This window comes from Poecilia mexicana, unplaced genomic scaffold, assembly GCF_051168715.1.
Source record: "Poecilia mexicana isolate PSO_F unplaced genomic scaffold, ASM5116871v1 scaffold_22, whole genome shotgun sequence".
Classification (NCBI taxonomy): domain Eukaryota; kingdom Metazoa; phylum Chordata; class Actinopteri; order Cyprinodontiformes; family Poeciliidae; genus Poecilia; species Poecilia mexicana.
The window spans coordinates 7820821-7844165 of record NW_028263391.1 but is presented as its reverse complement, the minus strand read 5'-3'; the positions used below and the strand labels follow the sequence as shown (position 1 = coordinate 7844165).

Genomic DNA, 23345 nt, shown 5'->3' with positions numbered 1-23345 from the left:
TGTGATGATAGAAAGACCAGAGTAACAAGTTAAACTGTAAAACGTGTATCTGGATGATTGTCTTCCGACTGGACGGCTGCCCTTCCGCAATCACTCTGGTCTTGATGGGGTAGGGGGGAAATTTTTTTTATAAATAATTAAAGTAAAACATGTTTTTTTTAAACAGTTAGATTTAATCAAGTCACAAAAGAAAAGCATATTTGAAGAAAGTAATGTTAGTATTGTGCAAATACAAGCATTATAAATGATCATTGAAAGAATCTTAAGGTATTTTTACATATTTGTGTAGTTACTTTTTTAACAATGTTAATGTAGAGATAGTGAAGGTCCACAGATTGTTTTCTCAAAAGGCTAAGACTTAAGGTGATGCGTTCAGCAAAGAGGTTTCGGAAAAAACGCTGATTGGAGACCTAGCTGACCGGCACCACATCCAGAATTTAAAAGTCTAACTTAGCAATTCAAAGAGTGAAATTTATATAATAAGGTCACTACACCAAGATGTGACTCATATGTTCATTTTGATTATCGTGTCTTACAGGTAGAAAAAATTAGACAAGCTAACAGGGAGGAATTTAATGGGTACAAAGGACATGCATAGCCTTGGATCTGGTCCTCAGGAAAGGTGACTGTAAGGGAGATATAGAGTTAATTGAGATGAAGAATCCAGTTCAGTAAGTTAATCATAAGAGCCGTCAGGATGAACACACCACAGGCTGTGAATGCCAGGAACTGGGTTGAAAACTAGCTGTGTGGTTCGTAATGTCTCTCAGCAGGTTAAATGTCAGAAGATTCGTTGGAGGGTGTCATGGTCATACCGGCAGCAGACAAACAGGTAAGTTAGGACCAGGTCACCCATGCAACATGAGATGGTTCCAGATAAACGAGCACCATATCAGATCAAGACGCGACAAACTGAGCTCACTCGTCAGAAAGTCAATACTGGAAACCATAAAAGCTGAACATGAAGCGACTGAGGCCTGATTACCAAGAGAACGATCCGGCGTCCGTCTGAGAGAGCTGATTTCCATATATCAGCTTCCCTGAGGAGGCTGGATGAGCTGCAGCTGCCTGGAGGAAGAGAGAGCGAGAGCACAACCGAAAAGACTGCATACAGGTAGATAGACACAAATTCAGTTTCTCTTATCAAATATTTAAAACTAAAAAAGGACTTTTAATCCAGAAATGACTGCTCTGACATTGGACTTGATGAAACACAGAGGGCCAGCAGCAGCCTCTGATGACCTGACTCACCACATTATCATTTACTGTGGAAACTTCCCACTAGAACTTGAGCGACTTGGACTGTGTGCCTCTCCGCTCTACCTCCAGTCTCCGGGAGTTACTTTCACCATTTAAAAACGACTTTAGACCACCGAGTGACAGTGGTCAAGCTGAGACTGTTCTTCAGGATTGGCTAAAAACGCTAAGGAACGTGAATGCTTCAGTCCCTATCCGGGACACTTCTAATGTCGTTCTGATTCCAGCTGCGGTCCAGCCTCGTGAATCTCTTCCAATCTCTTTATTGTGCTTTGCTTGACAATATATTGAAAGTTGCAGTCATCCATTGGTTGTGGGTTGTTGTTTTTTTCTTCACACTTTTTCCTACCGCTCAATTTTCCATTAATAGTGTCCTTTTAAGAACCAGCTTCTGAACAAATTTACTTGTCACCTTTTGTTATGGAAGCTGTTAACCTTCGTGATGACGTGTAGACCATAGCATTTCAACATTTAAAAAACTTTTCTTTTTTTTTTAAATTAGCATCTATTATTAAAAACTTAAGGGAACTATAAGCAGAAAGCAAAAAAAATATTTAAATATTAAAACAACTACAAAAATTCATAAACTTTTTAAAAAAATCTATTAAAAAGCACTTGTAATCAGTGCTGCAACAAACAAAACAAAACAAAAGCAAAGTGGCGCTACGGGGAAATATGCTAACTGCTCTCCGCGCCCTTCGTGCACCAACATGCAGCCTGGCTGTCAAGCGGGCGCAGAGCTGCGGACAAGAAACGGTTAAGCGCAAAGATGCAGGAGCTGCGTGAGTCCATCTGAGCATGTGCCGCTGGCGCCGCCGCCGCCGCTGCTGCTGCAGTGAAGTAAAAAAATGTGTGGATTTCCACAGGACAGAGCGGAGACACCGCGCAGGGGAAGCCGGGCGACAGACTAGCAGAGGCGCGGACCGACACCGACTCTTCCCGACCGACCTCACCGAGGGATGTGTCGGATCCGCCGGGGTGTGCGCCTGGGCAGACACCGCAGAGATCCTTCTGAAGGTAAATAAAATAAAATAAAATATATTTCGCTGTGCTGATTGTAGAAAGAGAGAGAAAGAGAAAGAGAGAGAGAGGAGGGGGGAATGCAGTCAACATGCTTGTACTCAAGCGGAGTGACATTCAGGGCAACAACATGTGTTCCTGTTGGGGAAATCTTTTGGGTTTTTATTTCCCTTTCGCAATGAAATGTCACCAGATTACTCCCAACTTAATAGTGCTGCGCTATTGTTTTTATTTTAACCGTTTATTCAATTGAATGTTTAAAGCGGTTTCTCTCTCTCTCCTTTCATATTCCACAACAATATTGCGCGTGTTTTCTGCGCAGTCGCGCCGCTGCACCTGTTAAAATCCGGATTATCGTAAGTTTATTTGTTAACCGCTCTGTGGATCGCAAGTCACCTTTTTTTTTTTTTTAATGCGATACCAAAGAGTTGCAAAGTATATCCCAGATATGAAACCGGTGCATGAGCTGCACAGCTACATGTATGTTTAATTGTAGTGTGCGGAGAGGGTGCCGCACTGCTCATCATCAGTGTGCTTGATGCTGCAGCGGAGTGCACCCCCCACCCCCTCCTCCTCCACGGCCCCCTGCCCCTCCAACTGGCCCTGCACCTTCCAGTTTCCCGGGACAGATCAGGATCGGCGGGCGTCCAGCGTGAAGAAAAGCCGTTCATTAGCAGAGCGGATGGACGCCTGGACTCCACGTCCGCAGTGTAGCTCCATCTGTGGAAGCTTTTTATTTTTTGCAGAAGCTTTAAAAAAAAAAAAAGCCCTAATCGATTTATGCCACATAAACCCTGCAGTTCATTATCATTTGGGGTGAGATAATCCCCGCTGTCGCTTCTGTAGTCCATAGCCTATTTATAACCCACGCAACAGCCTCCACAGCTAGGAATCCCAAAATGACCCCGTACTATAACACTGCTGAAAGGGAGTAACAGTGAGCTGTGTGTGTGGACGCAAGATTAATATTCCCGTAGTGATGCAGCGGGTCTGTTACCACTCTGTATTCACGTGTTGAAGTTTCCCAACTCATAGGTCTTACTGTAAGTCACCTTACTTGGAGCAAAAGGTATATAATATTGACATAGTGGTGGTTAATGAAATTGGCAATGTGGTGCAGGCCCAGGAGGGCATTGAGGGCGGCATTATTGTAAGCACTGTAAAATATTATTATTATTATTATTATTATTATTATCATTATTATGATTATTATTATTTGGCTGTCTACAGACTTCAATTTGGCGTTACAGTAAATGACTATTTCCACCCTTTACATAAACCCTGGCCTGCATTTGTACATAGTTGAAATTCTAAAACATATCCGACCTGAATCATTGTACATTTTGGCTGTTTCGGCTTTATGAAAACAAACAGTAAATAACCAAAACTTCACAGCAGACGTTGAACATTATTCAAATTGAAAGTTCACAAAGCAGCCAAGTACAGTAGCGCAGTAGAATATATGCGGAAAATTTCATTTAGGCAAAGCTGTGTGCATTTTCCAAGTTAGCAAAAATGCTGCAGTGATGAACGAAAAAAAAAAAATTAGCTCTGCTCTTAAAACGTGATATGCGTAATAATATTAGTGAATGTGAGTGGAGAATGACATCACTGGTGATAAATAAGCTATTTTAAGATCATAATTTATATATATATATATATATATATATATATATATATATATATATATATATATATATATATATATATATATATATATATATATATACACTTTGCTTCAGGTTGATAGCAATCCCAACAACCCATTTTTATTGGTTTCTTAGTGACTTCATCACCTTATTATCTTCTAAAAACCTTTGGTTTTTTTAGTTAATGGATTAAATATCAAGTATAACAATAATATTACAGGAATTCGGGCATAGGTACCTAAATATTTAGGTAAAACTTATTGCAATACAGGCAGCAACTCTTTGTATTGCATACAGTTATACTGCCATAACAACAAATTTGCTATATATCGCTTAGCAATGCCACCAAACAGATTATAAACTAAAAAACTAGTGGCCTCATTCAAAAGTAAATAATGACATGTTTTGAAAATTACATCTTTATTTATGATCCGCCTTTCCTGTGCTACATTGAGAATGTGTGGGTGAATGGGTGAATGTGGTGTGACGCCCTTTAGAGTCCTCTGGACTAGATAAAGCGCTATAGAAGTACAGGCCATTTAACATTTACAGCTGTGTGACTTTGTTTTACTGCTCTCCCTTGGAGCACACTTCATGCTAACCGCCACACATCAGAGGAATTGCTCAGTACAGTAACATCCGATTCTGGGTCAACGGCTTTCCCTGTGTCACATCGTGTCAGGGTTATCTCACCTGCTAGCGATCCCGCCACTTTACAGTGTGTGGGAATCACTGTTGCAATGGAAATCCTTTCGGATGGGAATATATCCAAAGAATCCCTGATTCTCAATGACTCCCAATATTTGCAAATCCATAAAAAACAAGAAAATCTATTTTATCCTCCCTCCCACCACGCCAAGCTTAAAAGAAGGTCACCTCATGCCAGAACTGGCACTGTTTTTACACACTGAGCTTATGTGTTTGGAATTGATGGAATGCTACGAATAAACTATGTCTGCGTCACGTCACAGGTCCGGTTTAGCAAATATGCTCTTTCAAAAACTCTGGGAGTTTGCGGCATGAAAGCAAACGGATACTTCTGACGTCACTCAGAGTTTGGCCTTCGTCTCACCTTCTAAACGTTAATCGTCCCTTTCTCTATAAATAAAATACTCAACACGTTATTCCAGTTTATTGATTTGAACAAAAGCCTCAGTAGCCTCAGTAGTTCATTGAGTTGACTCAGACAGGACATTTCTGTACCTCTGTTGTTTTCCACTGATCTTCTGCCATAAAACCAACATCAATTATGCATGACCAACGATTGATTACAAAGCTTCTACGTCTGATAGCCGGTTGAATCCCCGTCCATTAGGTGCATCCATCTCCATTTCACCGCTTCCATGGTGACAATGTCTATAAAACTCCAGATTCTTCCTTAGGAGCTCTAAGATTTAATGCGTAGCTCGGCCCACAAATGTCAGAGCTTCAGCTTCCCAGGATCTGAAACTTCAGGACGGTAATGGACCTGCAAAGTGTTTGTACCTCTCAGACTCTTTCGCATTTTGTCACATTACAGTTAGAAAATTAATGTGTTTAGAGTGGCGTTACGACAGACCAACAGAGTAATGCATAAACGCAGACTCGTCTTTAGTCAGTACTTCAGCAACAACATTTTTATGCAAGCCTTGTTTTTTTGGGGGTGGCGACGGTATTTTTACCTACTTTGCCCATCCAGAACTTTAAATGTTTGCTCATTTTGATTTGGAAAACAGCTGAAGATCAGTCAGATTACGTGAAACATATTAACTTCCAGGTCTTCCCAAAGATTCTCTACTGGATTTAGGTTTGGACTTTGACTGGACCATTGAATCAGCTTTTATCTAAACAGCTCCACTGTCACTCTGGTTCCATGTTAAAGTCTCAGGTGTTTTGTTAGTTTGTAGCAGTAGCATGATTTGCAGAGTGTGCAACTATTACTTGCCTGTCAACAGACTCTCCCCCTCAGGGCTGTTCTTGTTCGGAGGCAGAGGTCTGCAACCTTTACACTCTAAAGAGCCGTTTTTGTCTTCGGAGCCGCAAATGTAACATGACCTTTTGAATAAAGATACAGATTTTTGACAAACATTTTCTATAGGAAATCTGATGTCATTCTTAAATAATCTCTATAAAATAAGCCCATGTTCCTTGTTTGTCATTCAAGCTATTTTGAACCTTTTAATTATTACTTTTGCATTCTGGGGAAAAAAGGGCAAGTTTTGGTAAGTTGCTTCCTGCCTTACTTTAATGGCTTCTCCTTCCCATTTTGTAGAGCGTCTCAGAAATGTAGCCGCTGTGTTGCTTCATATTTATACTGATCATCATAAAAATGAGGGGAAAAAATGCCTCATTTGAACTTATTTTATGAGTTTATTGAACGTAATTACGTGTCCAATAATTCCTTTCTAACGTAATTATAGAAATTATTTTTTTATATGAGATCCTATCCACCCACTGAATAAATGTACTTTAATTACAGATGGGATTTATTTCTGAAATTTCCAGTGTGAGATTGTGCTGCTGCAATAATCTCATGTGGACAGTTTTTAAACTTTTTTTTTTTTTTGGTCTTATGTCATACTTATCCCAAATCTTTATAATCATATGTCCCTAGGTGACATAAATTGCTATATAAACCTTGATGAATCAAATATTTTGCTGATACTTTCTGAGTTACACACCAATCTGTTTTGTTTTATTGCGTTGTTGTTGGAGCCCAAAGCAGAGACATTGCTTCCAGTTGAAGCTTCAGCCTGTCTGATCACCCTTGGACACTGACATGTTGCCTGGACGGCTTTATGGATCACTTTAATTAAAGAGTTAGAAAGTTCAACCTTCTGTTATATAACTGACTTGTTTGGGAAAGCTTATTTTTTGACTTGTCACGTTTAGCGCAAGAAGCCTCCTTGCCCTCCACGCATGACTTCAGGTTCTATTTCTTGCCAATCAATAAAAGCCTTTTGGATCTGAAACCCGCCTCCCTGTTTACATAAATCCTTCCTCCTCCGCCGCTCTGCGTCACTCGCTAAAGCTTTCACCTTGCGGTTATGGAGAGGATGCCTTTGATAAAGTTGCACGGGCCTGTGTCGGCCGTGCTGCGCCGGAGCTTTTAGTGTCAGCGCTTCCTGGCGCCTTTCCAGCCTCACCTGAGAGCATTATTGAGAGACCTCGCTAATTATAGAGCTCAAACATGCAAATCGAGGCTTTGTGTTACGAATGAAGCTGTGGATTTGTCTGAAAAAGCGTCGCGCCGGTGATGTTTGGAAGGTTTAGACGCAGTTCAGAGGCTACGTGTTTGCAAACCTTACAAAGAAATGGTGGCCTTGGCGAGGAGTCAGAGAAACTGCCAGGAGAACGTTGGGTAGCTCTTGGGGAGCTGCAACAATCCTCAGCTCAGGTGGAGAATGCCACAAGGAACCACGAGAAAGAGGTGCTCTGGTCAGAACGGATCAAAAGTTAAACTTTTTTTGGTCCTCGCACCATCCCCAAGGTGAGGCATGGTGGTAGCAGCATAATTCTGTGGGGATCTCTTTCTTTACCAGCAACAATGAAGCTGGTTAGAATTAATAGAATAGATGTGACAATCCTTAAAAAAATAAATATAAAAAATAAGGCTGCAGAAGACTTGATTTTAGGATAAAGTTGACTTTTCTGCAGACTGAATACTTTCAGTGTGAGGAATGAACATCGGCTGCCGCCTCCCGCTGGGCGGCTCGGACTCACATGATCGCACGGCCTCACCCGACACGCCGCGGCACGCCGGAGCGGACCGATGGAAAAAAACAAGTGTGGCGTACATAACCTGAGGTCTAATGTTGTTGTTAAACTGAGCTGCTTTCTGAAACTGTAAACCAGAGGGAGGGGCGCGGGGAACGACATGTTCCACACGCTTAACTGGAAGACTGCTTTTAAAGGGACGTTTCGCGTGTTGTTTGCAGGGTGTGGGATTCCTGTATTTAAAAAGGAAAGAGAAGATAAATCAATGGAAAATATTTGTATTTCAAGACTTTATATCCTATTGCATTGTTTAAATTTTCCTTCTTTCACTGCTTCCTTATTTCCTACTGTCACACCTTAACTTCTCTTTCCTAGTTCACTACTTCCTCTTTCATTTTCTCATATCCTCCCTCCATCCCTATAATGTTACTTCTCACCATCCTTAGATCATAAATGCAATAATACATTAAACTGCTTTAATTGGAGTGTGTACACAGTTCTAATCTTTATTTATCAAAGGAAATTTGGATATAAAACATAAGAAAATGTTGATGTCATCATCTGGATGCTATCAAATATTTCTCTGATAAATCTAGATACGTAGTTTCCTTAAAATAACAGGAAAAATGTTTCGTTATCAAGAAAATGATAGCTTTTAATGATGATAATTTCCCTATTATCTGCATGTAAGTAATAATTACAGTGGCCGTTCTTGGTTAGTGTCTTATGATTTTCAGAGAAAACTCACATTTATAGCCGAACGACATTAATATTAACTTTCTCTTCTTTTCACATGCTTCTCTGCATCCAAGATTGTAAAGTTAAAGCACGGATGATGGCGCGTTGAACTCACTGCCTTTTAAACGTGACACCAGAAGCGGCGTATCGTAGCTGCAGGAGTTTTAGGTGCTTTTGCACGAGTCTGAATGAGAGGAGAGGCGTAGTTCTGCCCTGGGGGGTTGAAGGCCAGCTTGCTGTTTCGGAGCTAATTGACCTGTCTTTGCAATCGATCAGGGTCGCTTTATTTTTGTGCCGCCTCATGGGGTTCTCCCATTCCACCTTTCCTCCATCCCCCGCGCCTGTCCATCTTTTATCCTCTCAAACCCATCTCTGGATTCATTACTCTCCCTCCCCGACTCGGCCTGTTGCTCATCGTGGATACAGAGAGCATGTGATCAGGGTGGGTATGTGAGGAAGCTGAAAGACGCAGGAATTTAAAAGCACAATTTAAACTTTAAAGCCTGTCTTGTGTGTATATTTCAGATGTGAAGGTGATTGGTTTTTGCCTCTTAAAATAGGTCAAATTCGTTTTTGTAAAGATTTAATCTGAAAATGTTTTGCTTTTTCTGTATTTATTCTAAACTTTGATCTAGTTCATGTTTCCTTTACTTAATTTGTTTGAATTTGAAATAATGAAATTAAAAATTTAAATAACCACTTATTTTTTATTTATTTATTTTTTCATTACTTGTTTCTGGTTAGAACATTCAGCAACTAAAATGCCATTTAAAGTGTGAAAGACTGTAACTTTATGATATTATACAGATAATTCTGTATTTTTTAAATTAGGTCCTGTTTAGATGTTTTATTATTTAGATAATGTCTTAACCTGCGACAAACGCAGCAAATGACAGGAAGCGGTGTGCCACCAGAGATCTTCCTGTGTGAAACACATTCTGAATACAGAACATGTGAAGTGTTTTTGACTTATCACCTGATAGAAAAAGGGATTGCCCTGAAAAAAATCAGTAGACATAAACCTCTACAGTAGTTTTGCTTTTAGCACCACTTTAGTTTTATATCAGACATTGACTCTGACCAGGAAATGCTTTGAGTGTTTCATGATCTATCAGTGTTTCAATATCAGATCGCTGTCTGCTGACTCGATCTCCAGTGTAAACGTACTAATAGTTTTAAAATCGCACATTTAAAAAGTCCTGTGTCGTTTTTGGGTTTTCTGAAAGACTGTGGAAGGCAGATAATTTGACTTCTCCTGGACCAACCAGAATTTATGCTAATTTTGCTAAATGAAGACGCAGAGCAATACAATACTAAATTATTATAAGCTTTTTAACAGAGCCCCACTTGAACAATCCCAAACTATCCCTTTAAATGCGGGAGCGCAGTTCTTGCTGATGCAGTTTCTGTCACTGGAGATGAGTTGTCGCTGAGGTCACCCCGATTCGCCGTCGTTCACCCGCATATCGGATGCTGCTGGTTCCTCTCTGATGCCTCCCAAAGTGACCTTCCAAAAGTCGGAGTAGACCTGGGATCCGTGCCACACACACTCGGAAACACACCGGCACGGAAGATAACCTGACTGTGCGCTGCGTTGTGGATCCCTCGGTGTGTTCGCTGTCAGAGCTCATACCTGTCAGCACTATAAAGACGTCTTTATTCTCCACCTTTCGCTTACTCCGTATATCAGTCCGTGTGTTTTCTTACTCCCTGAATGTCTCATCTGTTCCTTTCACAAATAATCATGTTGTTTCTCTTAAAAGCACACAATCAGTTCCTTAAACAAGACCTGCGTTGCGCGGTTGATTTACACTTTTTCAGTTCAGTTTGTTTCCACTGGCTATTCCCACCTCAAACTGAGATATTTTGTGGCAGGTTTCAATAAAGGGTGATGCCAGAATGGGGCCACTGCAGTTGGAGCAGACAGGAGCCATGTTGATCGATAGCTTAGCGCCTCTGTGATGGGGAGGGAGGATATGATACAGCAGCTACATCCAAAACAGAACAAAATACTATCTGGCAATTTAGTTGTGTGATCATGAGGCAACAGGTCAATAAAGAAGCATAAATAAGGTGATCTGGTTATGCTGTCTCGGTGTAATTATCAAAGAAATCCCAATTTGAGTCTAGCTAGGTGCCTTTAAATATGTTACTATTAATATTTCAGTCGCTTTCTGACTGCTGTACAGTGGGAGTAATCAAAAGCATCTTTCGGTTTTGCTACCTCAGCAGAAAGGGGTTTTTAAATTCGTGACACAACTTCATGCAGTTGCTAAAAACAAAGTGCGAAAAACTGGCAAGTTTCAAGGGATTTCATGTAGTGTGTTTTCCGACATTTGATCAATTCATGATCCCTCGCCTCATGGGAAGAGTTCGCTATGTTAGCTCGCAGATCCTTCGGCACTTTCATTCAGACATCTGATATTTATTCATTTAAACGCTTAGCCATGTTTACATTTGACCTTTTACAATTGGGGTCGCATGTGAATCTCTCTGCTCCCTTAGGTGAACTCTTCCATCTTCATTATTACCACCAGTAACAATAGCACCGATCCAAATCTTTAGCATGATTCTGCCACTACATGCAGAAGTAAATTAAGCTAATCAAACATCCAGCCAGCCTGATGCCAGGAGTATTATGGTTTGACATCATCCTACAGGCCTGTTCAGTTTTTATGGAGCAGTGTACAGTGCCCTTTTTTGGCCCACTAATATTTTATCAGACAAAGACAAACTATGTTGCTTTTCTCAAAGTGTGACGAAACGATTGGCCGTTTAAACTGGACAATGATCTCAAGCGTGCTTCACCAAGGCTTGGTGTCAGAAGGAGTCCTTGAAAGAGACTAGACTGGTAAACCTAATCGTCTGACTTAAACTCTGGTCTGATTCGAAAAACATGATCACAGAATCCAGAACTAAGATTATTAGTGAACTGGAGGGTTTGCTCACGACAAGTCTCCTCAAGAACTCTGCCAGAACCTGTTGGGTGACCAATAGCAGGTCAACAGCAAAATGGCTGCTGCACCACGTATGAAACATACTTGAAGGAGTTAAATCTTTGAGACTGCTGTCCTTAAAAGTTCTCTTTTGTGTTTAATGTGAAGGAACAACCTGTAAGATTAGCTTTGCTAATATTTGCTATTTGTTGCATGTTTATAGCTTTTGCCAATTAATTCACTTCACAGTGGAGACTCAGTTACATTGGATGCAACTGTGCTAATATATTTACGCGTTGAAATGGATGTGCAATAATTATAACAAATCTCAGCTAAATTTAATGTGACACATCTAATGCATATTACTCAGGTGAATGCGCTGCATTGTAGACCCGGCCCCTTCGGCCACACGGACCCACTGCATGCTCAAGAAGCTCACATTGACCATGATCTCACCAGACCAACTGGTGTGACTTACAGGATTAAATGAGCCACCAAGAGGGATTAGTGGTTACGTATGATGATACGATGATTTGAGAAGAGGCTAGAGGAGTCCCAGTTCACCGCTGGGTTTGGCTGTTTGAATGATCTTTTGTTTGAGTAGTGCTAGACAAAACATTTCACTCTGCCTCACCTTACGTTTGGGCACAACCACGCACAGTGGCACACACAGGTGGAAAACCTTTCATAAGCCTAACCGGATAGTAAAGAATCATCACCACAAGAATCTCTGTGAGTATAGAAAAGAAATTGTTTGGACCATTTTAGTTCATGTCAAGTGTTGACTCTCTCTGGTTTCTCAACGCCATGAAATTATCAGAAGTACCACTAGCTGTTTTCAGAAATGAAGATCACAGGAAGAACACAGAAATGATTTCCTTTTCTCAGTGCTACATCGCTGCCTCACCTTCGTCTGGACGTTTGCACGTATTTTTGGCAGGAGGTGTAGCGTAGGACAGCCTCATTACAGTTTTAGATAATCCTTCTCATTAGCAGATTATTTGCATGTGTGTGGGTGACGAATGTAATGTGCATTTTAGGTGCAGAGAGAAAGGGGGAAGTGTTGGGAGAAAAAACGGACGTGGTTTCTGTGAGAAAGTGGTCGTCAGTGATGACAAGAGAACAATGTGGCTAACACACTGCTTTGATCTGCATAGAAAGTGTTATATCAATGTGGTTTGGGGATTTTTTGGAAATTGGAATATGCTGGTGTATTTAAACTATTGTCTACTTATAAGGGCAGATTTGACAGTTTTATGGTGAAAACCTGAACTAGATAGAAAAAAAAAAGCTTTTCCATTATAAATGCTGCCTGGATACTGTAAGCTAAATTGGTAATCTGATTTTTCATTTTAACTTCTGCTGAAAAAGTTTAACTGAAGCACAAATGAATGTCATGGAGAACAAAGAGGCAGAAATTGAGAACAATCCCTTTCAACAGAGCCATACTGCATAGCAGAAGCAGAAACTGAAACTGAAAACCGCTGAAGAAACTGAAGTCATAGCAAACTGAGCTGAACTGTTGAAAGTGGTGTTAGATTGAAGAATCAGCAGCCTGGCATGAGAGACCATAAAATAAAATCTGAGAGCGTAAATCAGCTGACGATGTTAAACAGTAGGGAATTTGCAACTTAAGTGGGAGAGCTTAGGCATGAAGTGAAAAGTTTGAAATTGTGATGTAGGCTACACTTAAAATGAGTGGAAAGGCTTTCTTTTTTTTTTTAAGAAAAAACTTTTCAAGTTTTAAATTCAATGCTTATTTCTTTTTTTTTTATCTTTCCTACTTGACTTTAGCAAGTATCCATTGCTTTGCTAATAGCATCTTCTGTGCCACCATTAGCTAAAATGCTAGCATAGTAAAATTAGCATAATAGCTATTCTGCCTGGCTATTTGTCATGGTTTTAACTTAAGATACATATATTGAAAACACTAGCAAATATGGTAGTATGTTAGCTAACAGTAAAGAATACAAAGAGCTAACATCCTAACATTAACCTGTAAGATGCTATTAATGATAGTTATATCACCTGCTACTTGTTTTTGGGTGATATGCTAACATTAGCTAATGTGTAGTAGTTAATGTTAATTCCAGAAGGTTAGCAAATGTCAGCAGGCTAGCAGCACTTGCTATTTTAACATTAGTTAATATACTTACATTAATATACACTGTAAACAATAATATTTTTAACAGTAGTTTTAATTCCTTAACTGTGGTGTTCTGAAAAAGTATGAAGAACGTGAATTTGCCTTTTAATACTAACTCAAACAGCTGCTTCTGCTTTGATAGCATGGAGATGTTCAAAAGCCTAAAAACAAAGAGTGACCTGGTAAGCTTGTGTGCCTTTTTGACTCTTCCATGAGACGATGGGGCACAGTCCCTGTGACAATAGGCTGGAATTTGTTTTAATAAAAAAGTGAGATATTTGAAAAGTGCAAGAGGAGTAAATAATGTTGGTGATAGCTGACAGATTCTGAATATGCTGAATATTTGAATGCTTGAAATACCAGACAGTCTGCAGAAGTAGTTCGGTGACTAAGACATAAAAAAATCAAATGACACAGAGAAACAGAATCATATTGGCATGAATTCCTTGTGGCTTTGACACAATTTAACAATCTGACCTGTTTTTACTTTTTACTGACTTATAGAAGCGAAGGAGGACTCAATTCGGGGTGCTTCTCTTTTAATTACAGGCTGAACCTTTCTTCTCAGCACTTGAAAAGTTGACCCAATCTGACTTTCATAGACGAGGTGTGTTTCTTTCCCAGGAAGCCAGAGAAAAGATGGAATAAGGAGGTTTATGGAGGCCAGTTGGTCCATCGCTGTGGCCCAGTTAATCACATGAAACCCTTGTTCCTTGTTTGGAGTAAATGTGCTAATCCCTGCGGACTCTCTCTGGGTCACAGCCAGGCTTTGAAGACAAAAAGAGACAAAAAAAAGACCTTTTGTTCTTCAAACATGCGTTTGTACTTGTAACCTCGTACTAAGACGCTATTTCACCCAGCGTTTGTGATCTATTGTATAATCGCTGTTGCTATGACAGCTTCCTCTGGAGACATTGTATGGTAAAGGATATAAACTGTGTGGCCTTGTTGAGTAAATGGCCTTTGAATTCGTCATTGTGCTGTTTGCATTCTGTGTTCCTCTAACTTAAGACGCGGTGTGTGTGGAGCAGAGCCACGAACGGGCCCGTCCCTTCGTGGGATTTCTGATACCTGATATGTCAGCACGAAATGTTTGTCAAGCAGCACGAGTTGGAGACGCAGAGTGTTGATGTAGGCAGTCAGATGACAAAGCTATACGTTACATAAGAAACCCCCTCACTGTGTAAATAGCATCAGCTGAGGGAAGGTCGGTACACTTTAAGTGCTTCATCAGCCTCCAGTCTTTAATTAAATATCCTGATGCCTGCAGTGTTTCACTGCCTTGGCTTAATTTAAAAGTGGCTTAGCACCCCACGCAATTAAATTTCTAATCCTGAAGATTTCACTTTTGATTTGGCCAGATGGCTGTTGCTGGAGATGGCAGCAAATCCTGTTTAATTCTGCAGGCAGCAGACTCTGTTTGGACAGTTAGGCTGTAATCATTGCTTAAGATGGGATGTACTGCATGTCAGTGTTTTATAATGAGGAATAATTATTGTAATTTCTGGGGTAAAATCTCTACAAGCGGTTGCAGTGCCTGTCACAAGTATTCTCAGAAATTGCTGCCTGGTGAATTGTACATTTTAGTCACGAAACAGAGTCGAAGACTTAATTCTGGATTCCCTCTGGGGCCTTATCGTTGAAACTGAAAGGTTTTATTACTAAATAAATGGCATTCAGATGGAGAAGCTTTGGGTGAAATCCAAAGACAACAAGCTAGACTATCCGGACCAACAACTTTGATACAAACTAAACAAGAGGCGTAACACAACAATCTTGCAGGGAGCAAAGCGAACAAACCAGAATGCAGCATCTGACACATTTAATGTAATGTTTTATTTTCCACATCTCACCCAGACAGGTTTTCTGTAGGAGGCAGATCCTGATACTGTGATAGTCATGGGAGAATGTTGATTTGTTTTGTGGCGGCCATGTCTGTGTTGGTTTGAATTTGGTCTGTGTTTTGATTATTAAGCTGCAGAAATACCCAATAAGACTCATAATTTACACTTGTATTCAGATGAAATGTAGATGTTTTTACATTTTATTTCAAAGGGGTCATGAACCCATACACCCCTGCATTACCAATCTCCCACTATCCTTTGCATCAAACATGAGATGCTTTTCCTTGACTCATCCTGCGTCTTACATATTTTGTTGCTGAATCCTCATCACACCCTTCCAATTCAACTCCTAGTAGAATTTCCTTTTGTGTTTCCATCTGTTAAGGCTTTTTCTTTGTCTTATTTTTTTTCTGGCATCACCCCGAACCGTTTGGTTATATCGCAACAGCATGTTGTGGTTGCTATGGAAACTCGGTGACCTGAGACGCCACTCTGACTGTGGTTCGCTTTGGAGATTTTGTTACATCTTCTATTGCTCTCCTCGTCTCTGTATGTGATGGAAAACTTTGTATTATGGACTCCCCACTGCTATTTCTGTATTGGCACATTGCTGTTCACACATTATTTGCTAGATGTCTTGTATTAATAATCCATCTCTGAGACTGAGAAAACAACTTGGCAACTTGTGTTTTATCGATTTTTTTTTTCTTTTGTAGCAATACCTCTTTCAGTAAATCTCATGCCATTGTAAAGCTTTTTTTAAGTTTCCCTTTAAATGGTGCCACATTTGTAAGGAAAATGCATTTGTGGGTTGAGTACCAGAGTTGAGTATGTGGGCTGTGGCAAAGGAAAACCTTTCAGATCATCTCTGCTAATACCAAGTAGTTTAATCTGCTACTTATTCTTGTTGAGTGTCATCAGTTGGCCTATGGGATTGAAGCTTGATGAAGCAATTATGACCAAAAAAAACATTAATTGAATAAACAGTGGCCTCAGGATGTTGTGTCATATACAGCCACAAAATCCTGCCATCTTCTCCTCATTCTGATCACCAGATCATATTGGTGTGATGAGCACACTAGTCTTCAACCAGCACTTGTCACATGTAGTTGCATTGGTCACTTTGACACCACTGTTCAATGAGGTTGCGGTCAGGACTGCAGGGAGGAAATAGTTAGTGTCTGTAAAAGCTCTCTCTGTCGGGCATTAACATTATGGAGGTTAGATTTTGGTCCCAAAGAGAGCAAATAAGGGATCGCCACTGGTTGTAGGATCTCATCTTGACTCCTCTTTTTGTGAAGATTGCTTCCGACGTTGACAGTGATGAAATGCCGTCCCACACTGTCGCTCTGTTTGGTTTTTGGCAAGTGTTTTTCGAGAGCAACCCACATACTCAACTCTGCTGCACAACACCACAAAAGCATTTTCTTTACAAATGAGGCCCAATTTAAGGGACAATAAACAGACTGTTCAGCAGTGTGAGATTCAGTACCATGAAACATTGTTACGGCAATGAAAAAAAATCAACCACGTACAAATTTCCTTTCCTTTGATACCTGGAGTTGAATAAGGTGTAGCAGGTTTTCCAAATGATCATTTCTGAAGTCTTTCTTTGTTCTCTTTTCAGACCTGAATCCTGTACATACAAATAGGAAATCTGTGTGAAACCCACAAGAGGAACCATGGTAACCTTAGAAACCTCAGGGGACCCTGTTCCTCTGACGGCCCTCTCCCGCTGGTACCTCTACGCCATCCACGGCTACTTCTGCGAAGTGATGTTCACCGCCGCCTGGGAGTTTGTGGTCAACTGCAACTGGAAGTTCCCCGGTGTGACCAGCGTGTGGGCCCTCTTCATCTACGGCACCTGCATCCTCATTGTAGAGCGGATGTACTTGACGTTGCGTGGCCGCTGCCCCGTGCTGCTGCGCTGCATCATCTACACCCTGTGGACGTACCTGTGGGAGTTTGGGACGGGGCTGCTGCTGCGGCAGTTCAACGCCTGTCCCTGGGACTACACCGAGTTCCGCTACAACTTCATGGGCTTGATCACGGCCGAGTACGCCGTGCCGTGGTTCTGCGCCTCCTTCATCGTGGAGCGCTTTGTTATCCGCAAAACCCTGCGGCTACGCTTTCATGAAGGGCCCGAGGACGGCTGGTCAAACCATAGGCATGATGCTGGAGGGGGAGGCGCTGGAGAAACTTTGGAAGGCAGCAGGCAACGAGAACAAAGGAGGGGGAGTGGCTTTAATTCAAACGGCTACCTTAAAGTTGATTGAGTCAATTTGCAGGGGACTCTGTCAAACCTCCTTGACCCGCCACTGGCACTTTTCCATATGCAATCCTCACCCTGTAGTGCATGGGATTGAGAGACAGCCATCAAGAATAGGTTAGTTAATGCTGAGGAAGCCAGAAAACAAATGTCTAACTGAGGCTTCATATCCCAAATACTCACCGTCGTTAGCTAAACAGGGACTCATAATGCTACTGTTATTACTGCATTTCACATTACATTTACATGGGGCTGACCCTAATGCTAGGATCTTCAATGATCTGGATTAAACTTTAAAACTCCTTCTTGGAGCTCAGAATATAGGATTATAAAAAAGCACTTTTGCAGAGATTAGTGTTATTGTTCTGTAAAAAGACTTCTTGGAAAAAAACAAAAACAAATACAGTATCTGTGTTATTTAAGTATGCACCAATCTATGTAAGAACAGTTCTCTTGCCTCATAGGAATGTTAAATGAAAGCAGCACAGCCACAAAGTATCATCTAGAGACCCAAATGCCGGCCTTTCTTTACAATCAAAGGAATGTGTAACATTTAGGATGATTTTTTGAGTTAAAATACAAAGCTGTTTTCATCAGCCTAGAAAAAACTATGAAGATATGAGGAATTTTGTCTCGGTTACGTTGTAATAAGTAATTTATATTAGGGTCGCATGTGCAATTTTTTTTCTTTTTTTTTAAATAATTGAATCAGCCTCTGATTAAACAGCAATAGAAGTGCTGCTGTGGGTGTTCCCAAACTTTTTTTCTTGAAGCATACAAAAGAGCCGGGTTCTACTTCCCTCCGTCAAAACGGTGCACGCGCGCACACACACACACACACACGCACACACACACACACACACACACACACACACACACACACACACACACACACACACACACACACACACACACACACACACACACGCACATTCATATCACACTCCAACAGCCAAGTCATTGATTATACATGAAAAACTCTTTACAAAACATCCATTTTTAAAGAAAACCTACCAGTCACCTGGGTCTTAAATATGGAGGTAAGTTGTCAGGTGAAGGCTGTTGTTTATTCTCATAAGGTGCTAAAGTTCATAATAGATACAAATAAAACTAGATATTAACATGCACTTTATAAGAAGACACATAACCGTTTCCCTCTCACTGTGTGATATTAAATCAGACCAGAATAATAATTGATCAGTTATTTAAAAAAAATATCCACAGGTTCACAGATATTCCTCAATTTGAGTTCGAAGATCCTAAAGCTATGAGATCATTCTCATTATCTGGACTCACTAAATGTAATCTTGGAACATTAAGAAGTAAAAAAAAATCTCTTTCATTATTCTGGTGCTGATAAAAAACAATCTTGGTGGCGCCAACTGGAAACAGGAAAAGGCAAATCTGATGTAATTTCAGAGAATAAGAAAAAAACTTTCTTGCTTATACAGTTGATGTAAATATCTGGTTTCAAGTTTAGGGGAGAATGACCTAAAACTCTGTGTTTGTGTTAAACCTGTCTCCAGAGCTGTGTGCAGTTTCGCCAATTCATACCCTTCTTTCTCACACAAGCAGCACCATTTGACCTGGAGCCACTTCCATTTAGTACAGGACGGTTCGTTATCACTGTAGTGTCTTGGTACATTTTTCTGACCATTTGTCTACAGTAATACACAAAAACACTTGACTACAAAAAAGGTAACATGATTTAGTCGTGGTATTATTTATACGGATATATGAAATGGCTGTAGAAAATGACTAATGTAGGTAACTTGTGTGTGTGTGCGTGTGTGTGTGTGTGTGTGAACTGAGGGTGCGAGTTGGCAAAGGAGCAATTAAATTAACACTGTTAATAATGTTTGCTTTTCTTTTGTTGGATATATGTCCAAACTTGTCGTCTTTCTGCCACCGTCACTCTTAATGTGAACGTTGCCGTGGTGCGACAGCAAAAACTGTCCCCTTGAAACACTGTGGTCGCCGCATCGCACCCATTCTTGTGAATTAAAAGTCGCACCAGGCCAAATTTCATTTCTTTGATAGAGGCTTTTGAAGGTTACACCCAGAAACACTTTGGCTGATGTTCACTTGGCAGCATTTTCATCACATTCTGCAGCAATGGACCTTTAAGAATGTATCCTCCCCCAGAAGCAGGGTTTCGCCATTATTATTTTTTTTTTTCGCTTTGGTCTCAAGGATCACACTGAAAAAAAAAAACAAAGCAAAAAAAAAAAAAAAATTCATGGAAAGATCTTCTTTCAGCCCGTTTATTCAATCAACAACCATAATGTATGTCTGATGAATCACTCTGCTGCATGTGCGAACAGAATGACAGAAGTTGCTGGTTGTCAGCGAGGGTCTGCGGTTGTCTTCTCCTAGCATGTCAAAGTGTCCTTGAGCCACATGTTGAACCACTAAACTGTAAGTAAGCAGGTCATGGCTTTGCATGGCTGCTTTCCAACTCTGTTTTTTATTTTGTGTGTGTGCGAGTACGTGTGTGTGTGTGTGTAACTGGACATATATGTGTGTTCTTTTGGTAAATATGGGGATGATAAATAAAATGATTCCTCTTGACATCATTTCTATTACCTATATGCTAAAGTCTGTGACGACTGAGTCGTGGCCATCGACATAAAAGCCTTTTGCAATTTTTTTCTTTTAAGAGTTATGTTGTGTGTCTCTGTCTGCAATTACCACTTTGTGTGGTTTGATGCCATCTTCAGTATGGCAAGTCTTATGTAATACTAATTACTGTAAAAAAAAAACAAACAAACAAAAAAATACACCCAATTCACAGAGCCTTACAAAAGCGTTGGCTTACAAAATTCAGTGTATTTTGATGGGGGTTCATGCGATAAACTAACACAAAGTAGTCATAGCTGTGCAGTGGAATTAACACATTGCGTTCAACCTATTTTACAATTAAAATAGTCGCATAAATGTGTGCTAGGAGGAATATGTATTCAACACTGACACCAGAAAAAGTGCAACTTGTTGCCTTCAGAAGTTACGTGTGTGTAATCGAATCTCAGTATAAATACAGCTGTTTCTGTGAAGGCCTCGGATGTTTGTTTCTACAAACCACATGCCACTTCACAATGACGGTAAAGACAGATTACAAGTAACAATTTTCAGATTTTAACTTGCAAACTCATGCGATGTGCTCCTTTGTGTTCGTCCGTCACATAAAATCCAAGTAAAATACATTTGGTGTGTAGTCAACATAAATTTTTTTTAAGTGTTTTTGGAAGGCTCTGTGGACACCGTAAGCATATTTCTAGAGAATTTAAAAACAGAAAAAAAAAACGCCCTGAGAATCATTTAAGAGTAACATCAATAGTTATAAAAAACATATCAATAAGATTAAGTAGAGAGGGCTTCATGTTTTTATTGGCTTGAATTATATAAATCCTGTATGGGATCGCAAGCTGACAGTCTCCGTCAAATGACTCTTTATTAAACATCTTCCATGGGAAAGAAAGGAACATAACTAAACTGAATATAGACTCAAAATGTCACAGCAGACTAGATAAACTTAATAAATAATAATAATAATAATAATAATAATAAACATTACTCTTTTTAATGTTTCCACAGTTCTGCTTGACTAAGTGGACACTCTGACCTTCTCCTGTGTTGTTGATGCGTTAAATGTGGCGTTTTCCCTGCGCGTGGCTCTCCTGAGAGCTGCTCTGCATCTCAGATGAAGTGCTGCCACCCAGTGGTGAGCGGCCTGCTAAACATCCAGGAAACAGGAATGTTTGTTTTGCACTCCTCAGCGTCGTATGCATTTTTCATTAGGCTTAAAAGCAATACTGTAGATGCGATTATTACCCTTTTCTAAGGAAACGTCTCTGCATAATTCATATGCAGTAAATATCTTAACTTGCTAACCTAAATGTATTCTCTGCAATATGTGTGTGAAGGAACTTTGAGTCACGCAGAGACGCTTGTCTCTGAGTAAGTGCATGAATAAGATGTTAACAGTAAGCTGGGTGTCTGGTGTTGTTTTTATTTATTCCTCTCTCTCTCTCTTTCTCTCTCTCTCTCTCTTTGAATGTGCATGTCTAAAAGCAGCTCCACCAAACTCCAGTTTCAAGCTGCTGCTGATTGATCTAAGTATTATTTTTATTTTTTTTAAAAAGGAGCAGGATTCTTGAGAAATCTGTACTGTATATCGCTAATGAATGATTTATCAATCCCTGAGGAACAAATGTTTTTTTTTTAAATAAGTATTTGGTTTTTAATGTGTGTGGGTGTGAGAACTGTGAAATATGTCTAGAATGCCTTTTTATATTATTTCTTGATTAATTATTATTAACCCTCATGGATTAAAGATAAACATCTTGCTGGTCTTTGTGTCTTTTTTTAATGTAAAAAGTTTTTCACCTAATGAAAACGGGTTTGTGCAAATGATATATTGTAATACTGAATACTGAACATTTTTAAACCATGTTGGTTAAATTATTGATGTTTCTTTTGTTTATCATACAGCCATTTCTGTAGCTTTCACCAATCAATACTAGTCACTTTTGATACATGAAATCAGAAAAAGGTCCTACTTTTTTATATTAAAAATAGTCTTGATTTACCCACTCACACAGAACTTAGAGGGACTTTTTAACCTAAAACGGGGCTGAATCCCCATTGACTCAATATGCAGGTAACAAATAGAAAACAAACAGAACTTTCCAGTTTAGTTGTTAGAGCGTCACCCCTGGATGGAAGGGCGCCCTGAGAGGGGAGCCATCTAAGACAAACAAACAAAAAAACATCATATATGGTGAATTTTATCAACTGCAATAAAGCCTCTGTCTCCCTCTCTGAAGGGTATTTTTTTTATGGTTTAGCATTTCACTGTTCCGATGTTCTTGAGTTTTGTTATCCACACACAAACTTTTACTCTCCGTTATGGCGTCTCCATGTGGCTGGCATAGTGAATTGCAGTCTGCAGCCCTAAAGCAACTCCCCCCCCCACGGAGCTCTCCTCATCCAGGATTTTGAACAGACAGATGTTTGTTATATTATATGTAGTTGTTTGCAATTATTTCAAAGAAAATATAGAGCCTGTAGTCTTTACCATTCACGATATAAATAAGTCTGCTCTTCTGTTGCAGTACACATTTGAACCTGAAGATGGCTCTTTTTCACCAACAAAAACAAGACAATCCTGCCTTTGCGATTCAGCTTAAAGTCACAGGTTGAGTCACCAGTCTGCACTTAGCAAGCAGGCTTGTCAAGCAGGCTTATCTCATGACTGGGCCTCCAAAGCAACAAAGCACAGATTTACTTCAAATATAACTTTGCACTCATCTTAAGGTGTGGGCATCAAAATGACCTTCATTGCAGTCAGCATGATCAGAGTTGTTCTTTTTTTTATTTTTCTTTTGAAAAATAAAAGAAAAATAATCATCCATTTCTGACACCAGTTCAGAAGTGTTCAAGCACAATTAAAAGTATGCTTAAACAAATCTCATTTGCCTACAAAGAGGCCTCGAACGAAACAAAAAAAAAGTTTCCATCTCCTTCTCTTTTTGTGGCCATGGCCTCTCGGGTTCCAAGAACATCGCCTGTCAAAGTGTTCGATTAACTGCGGGTTTCCCGCTGGCCTCGAGGCCCTGCAGCCAAAACAAAGGCTCCCATGTGAGGGTGTGTCCACGTTGCACGCTCTGCTGCACTAATGGCCCAGAGCCATGGTGGCCCGGCCTCGTTTCACACCTTCGGCATATGGCTTCATCACCTTTCCTCCAATCAGGGCCTCTCATACCAAATATGGAAACTGAAGACCTGTAA

The 23345-nt window shown here is 40.2% G+C and overlaps 1 protein-coding gene across 1 annotated transcript; it reads left to right on the top strand.

The window, feature by feature from the left end:
- The first annotated feature begins 236 nt into the window (after positions 1-236).
- Positions 237-21906, top strand: tmem229b (transmembrane protein 229B). Its single transcript, XM_014988796.2, has 3 exons — positions 237-1114; positions 2124-2274; positions 16914-21906. The coding sequence occupies exon 3, from the start codon at positions 16969-16971 to the stop codon at positions 17560-17562; it is 594 nt and encodes a 197-aa protein (XP_014844282.1). The 5' UTR covers positions 237-1114; positions 2124-2274; positions 16914-16968; the 3' UTR covers positions 17563-21906.
- Positions 21907-23345: the final 1439 nt, after the last annotated feature.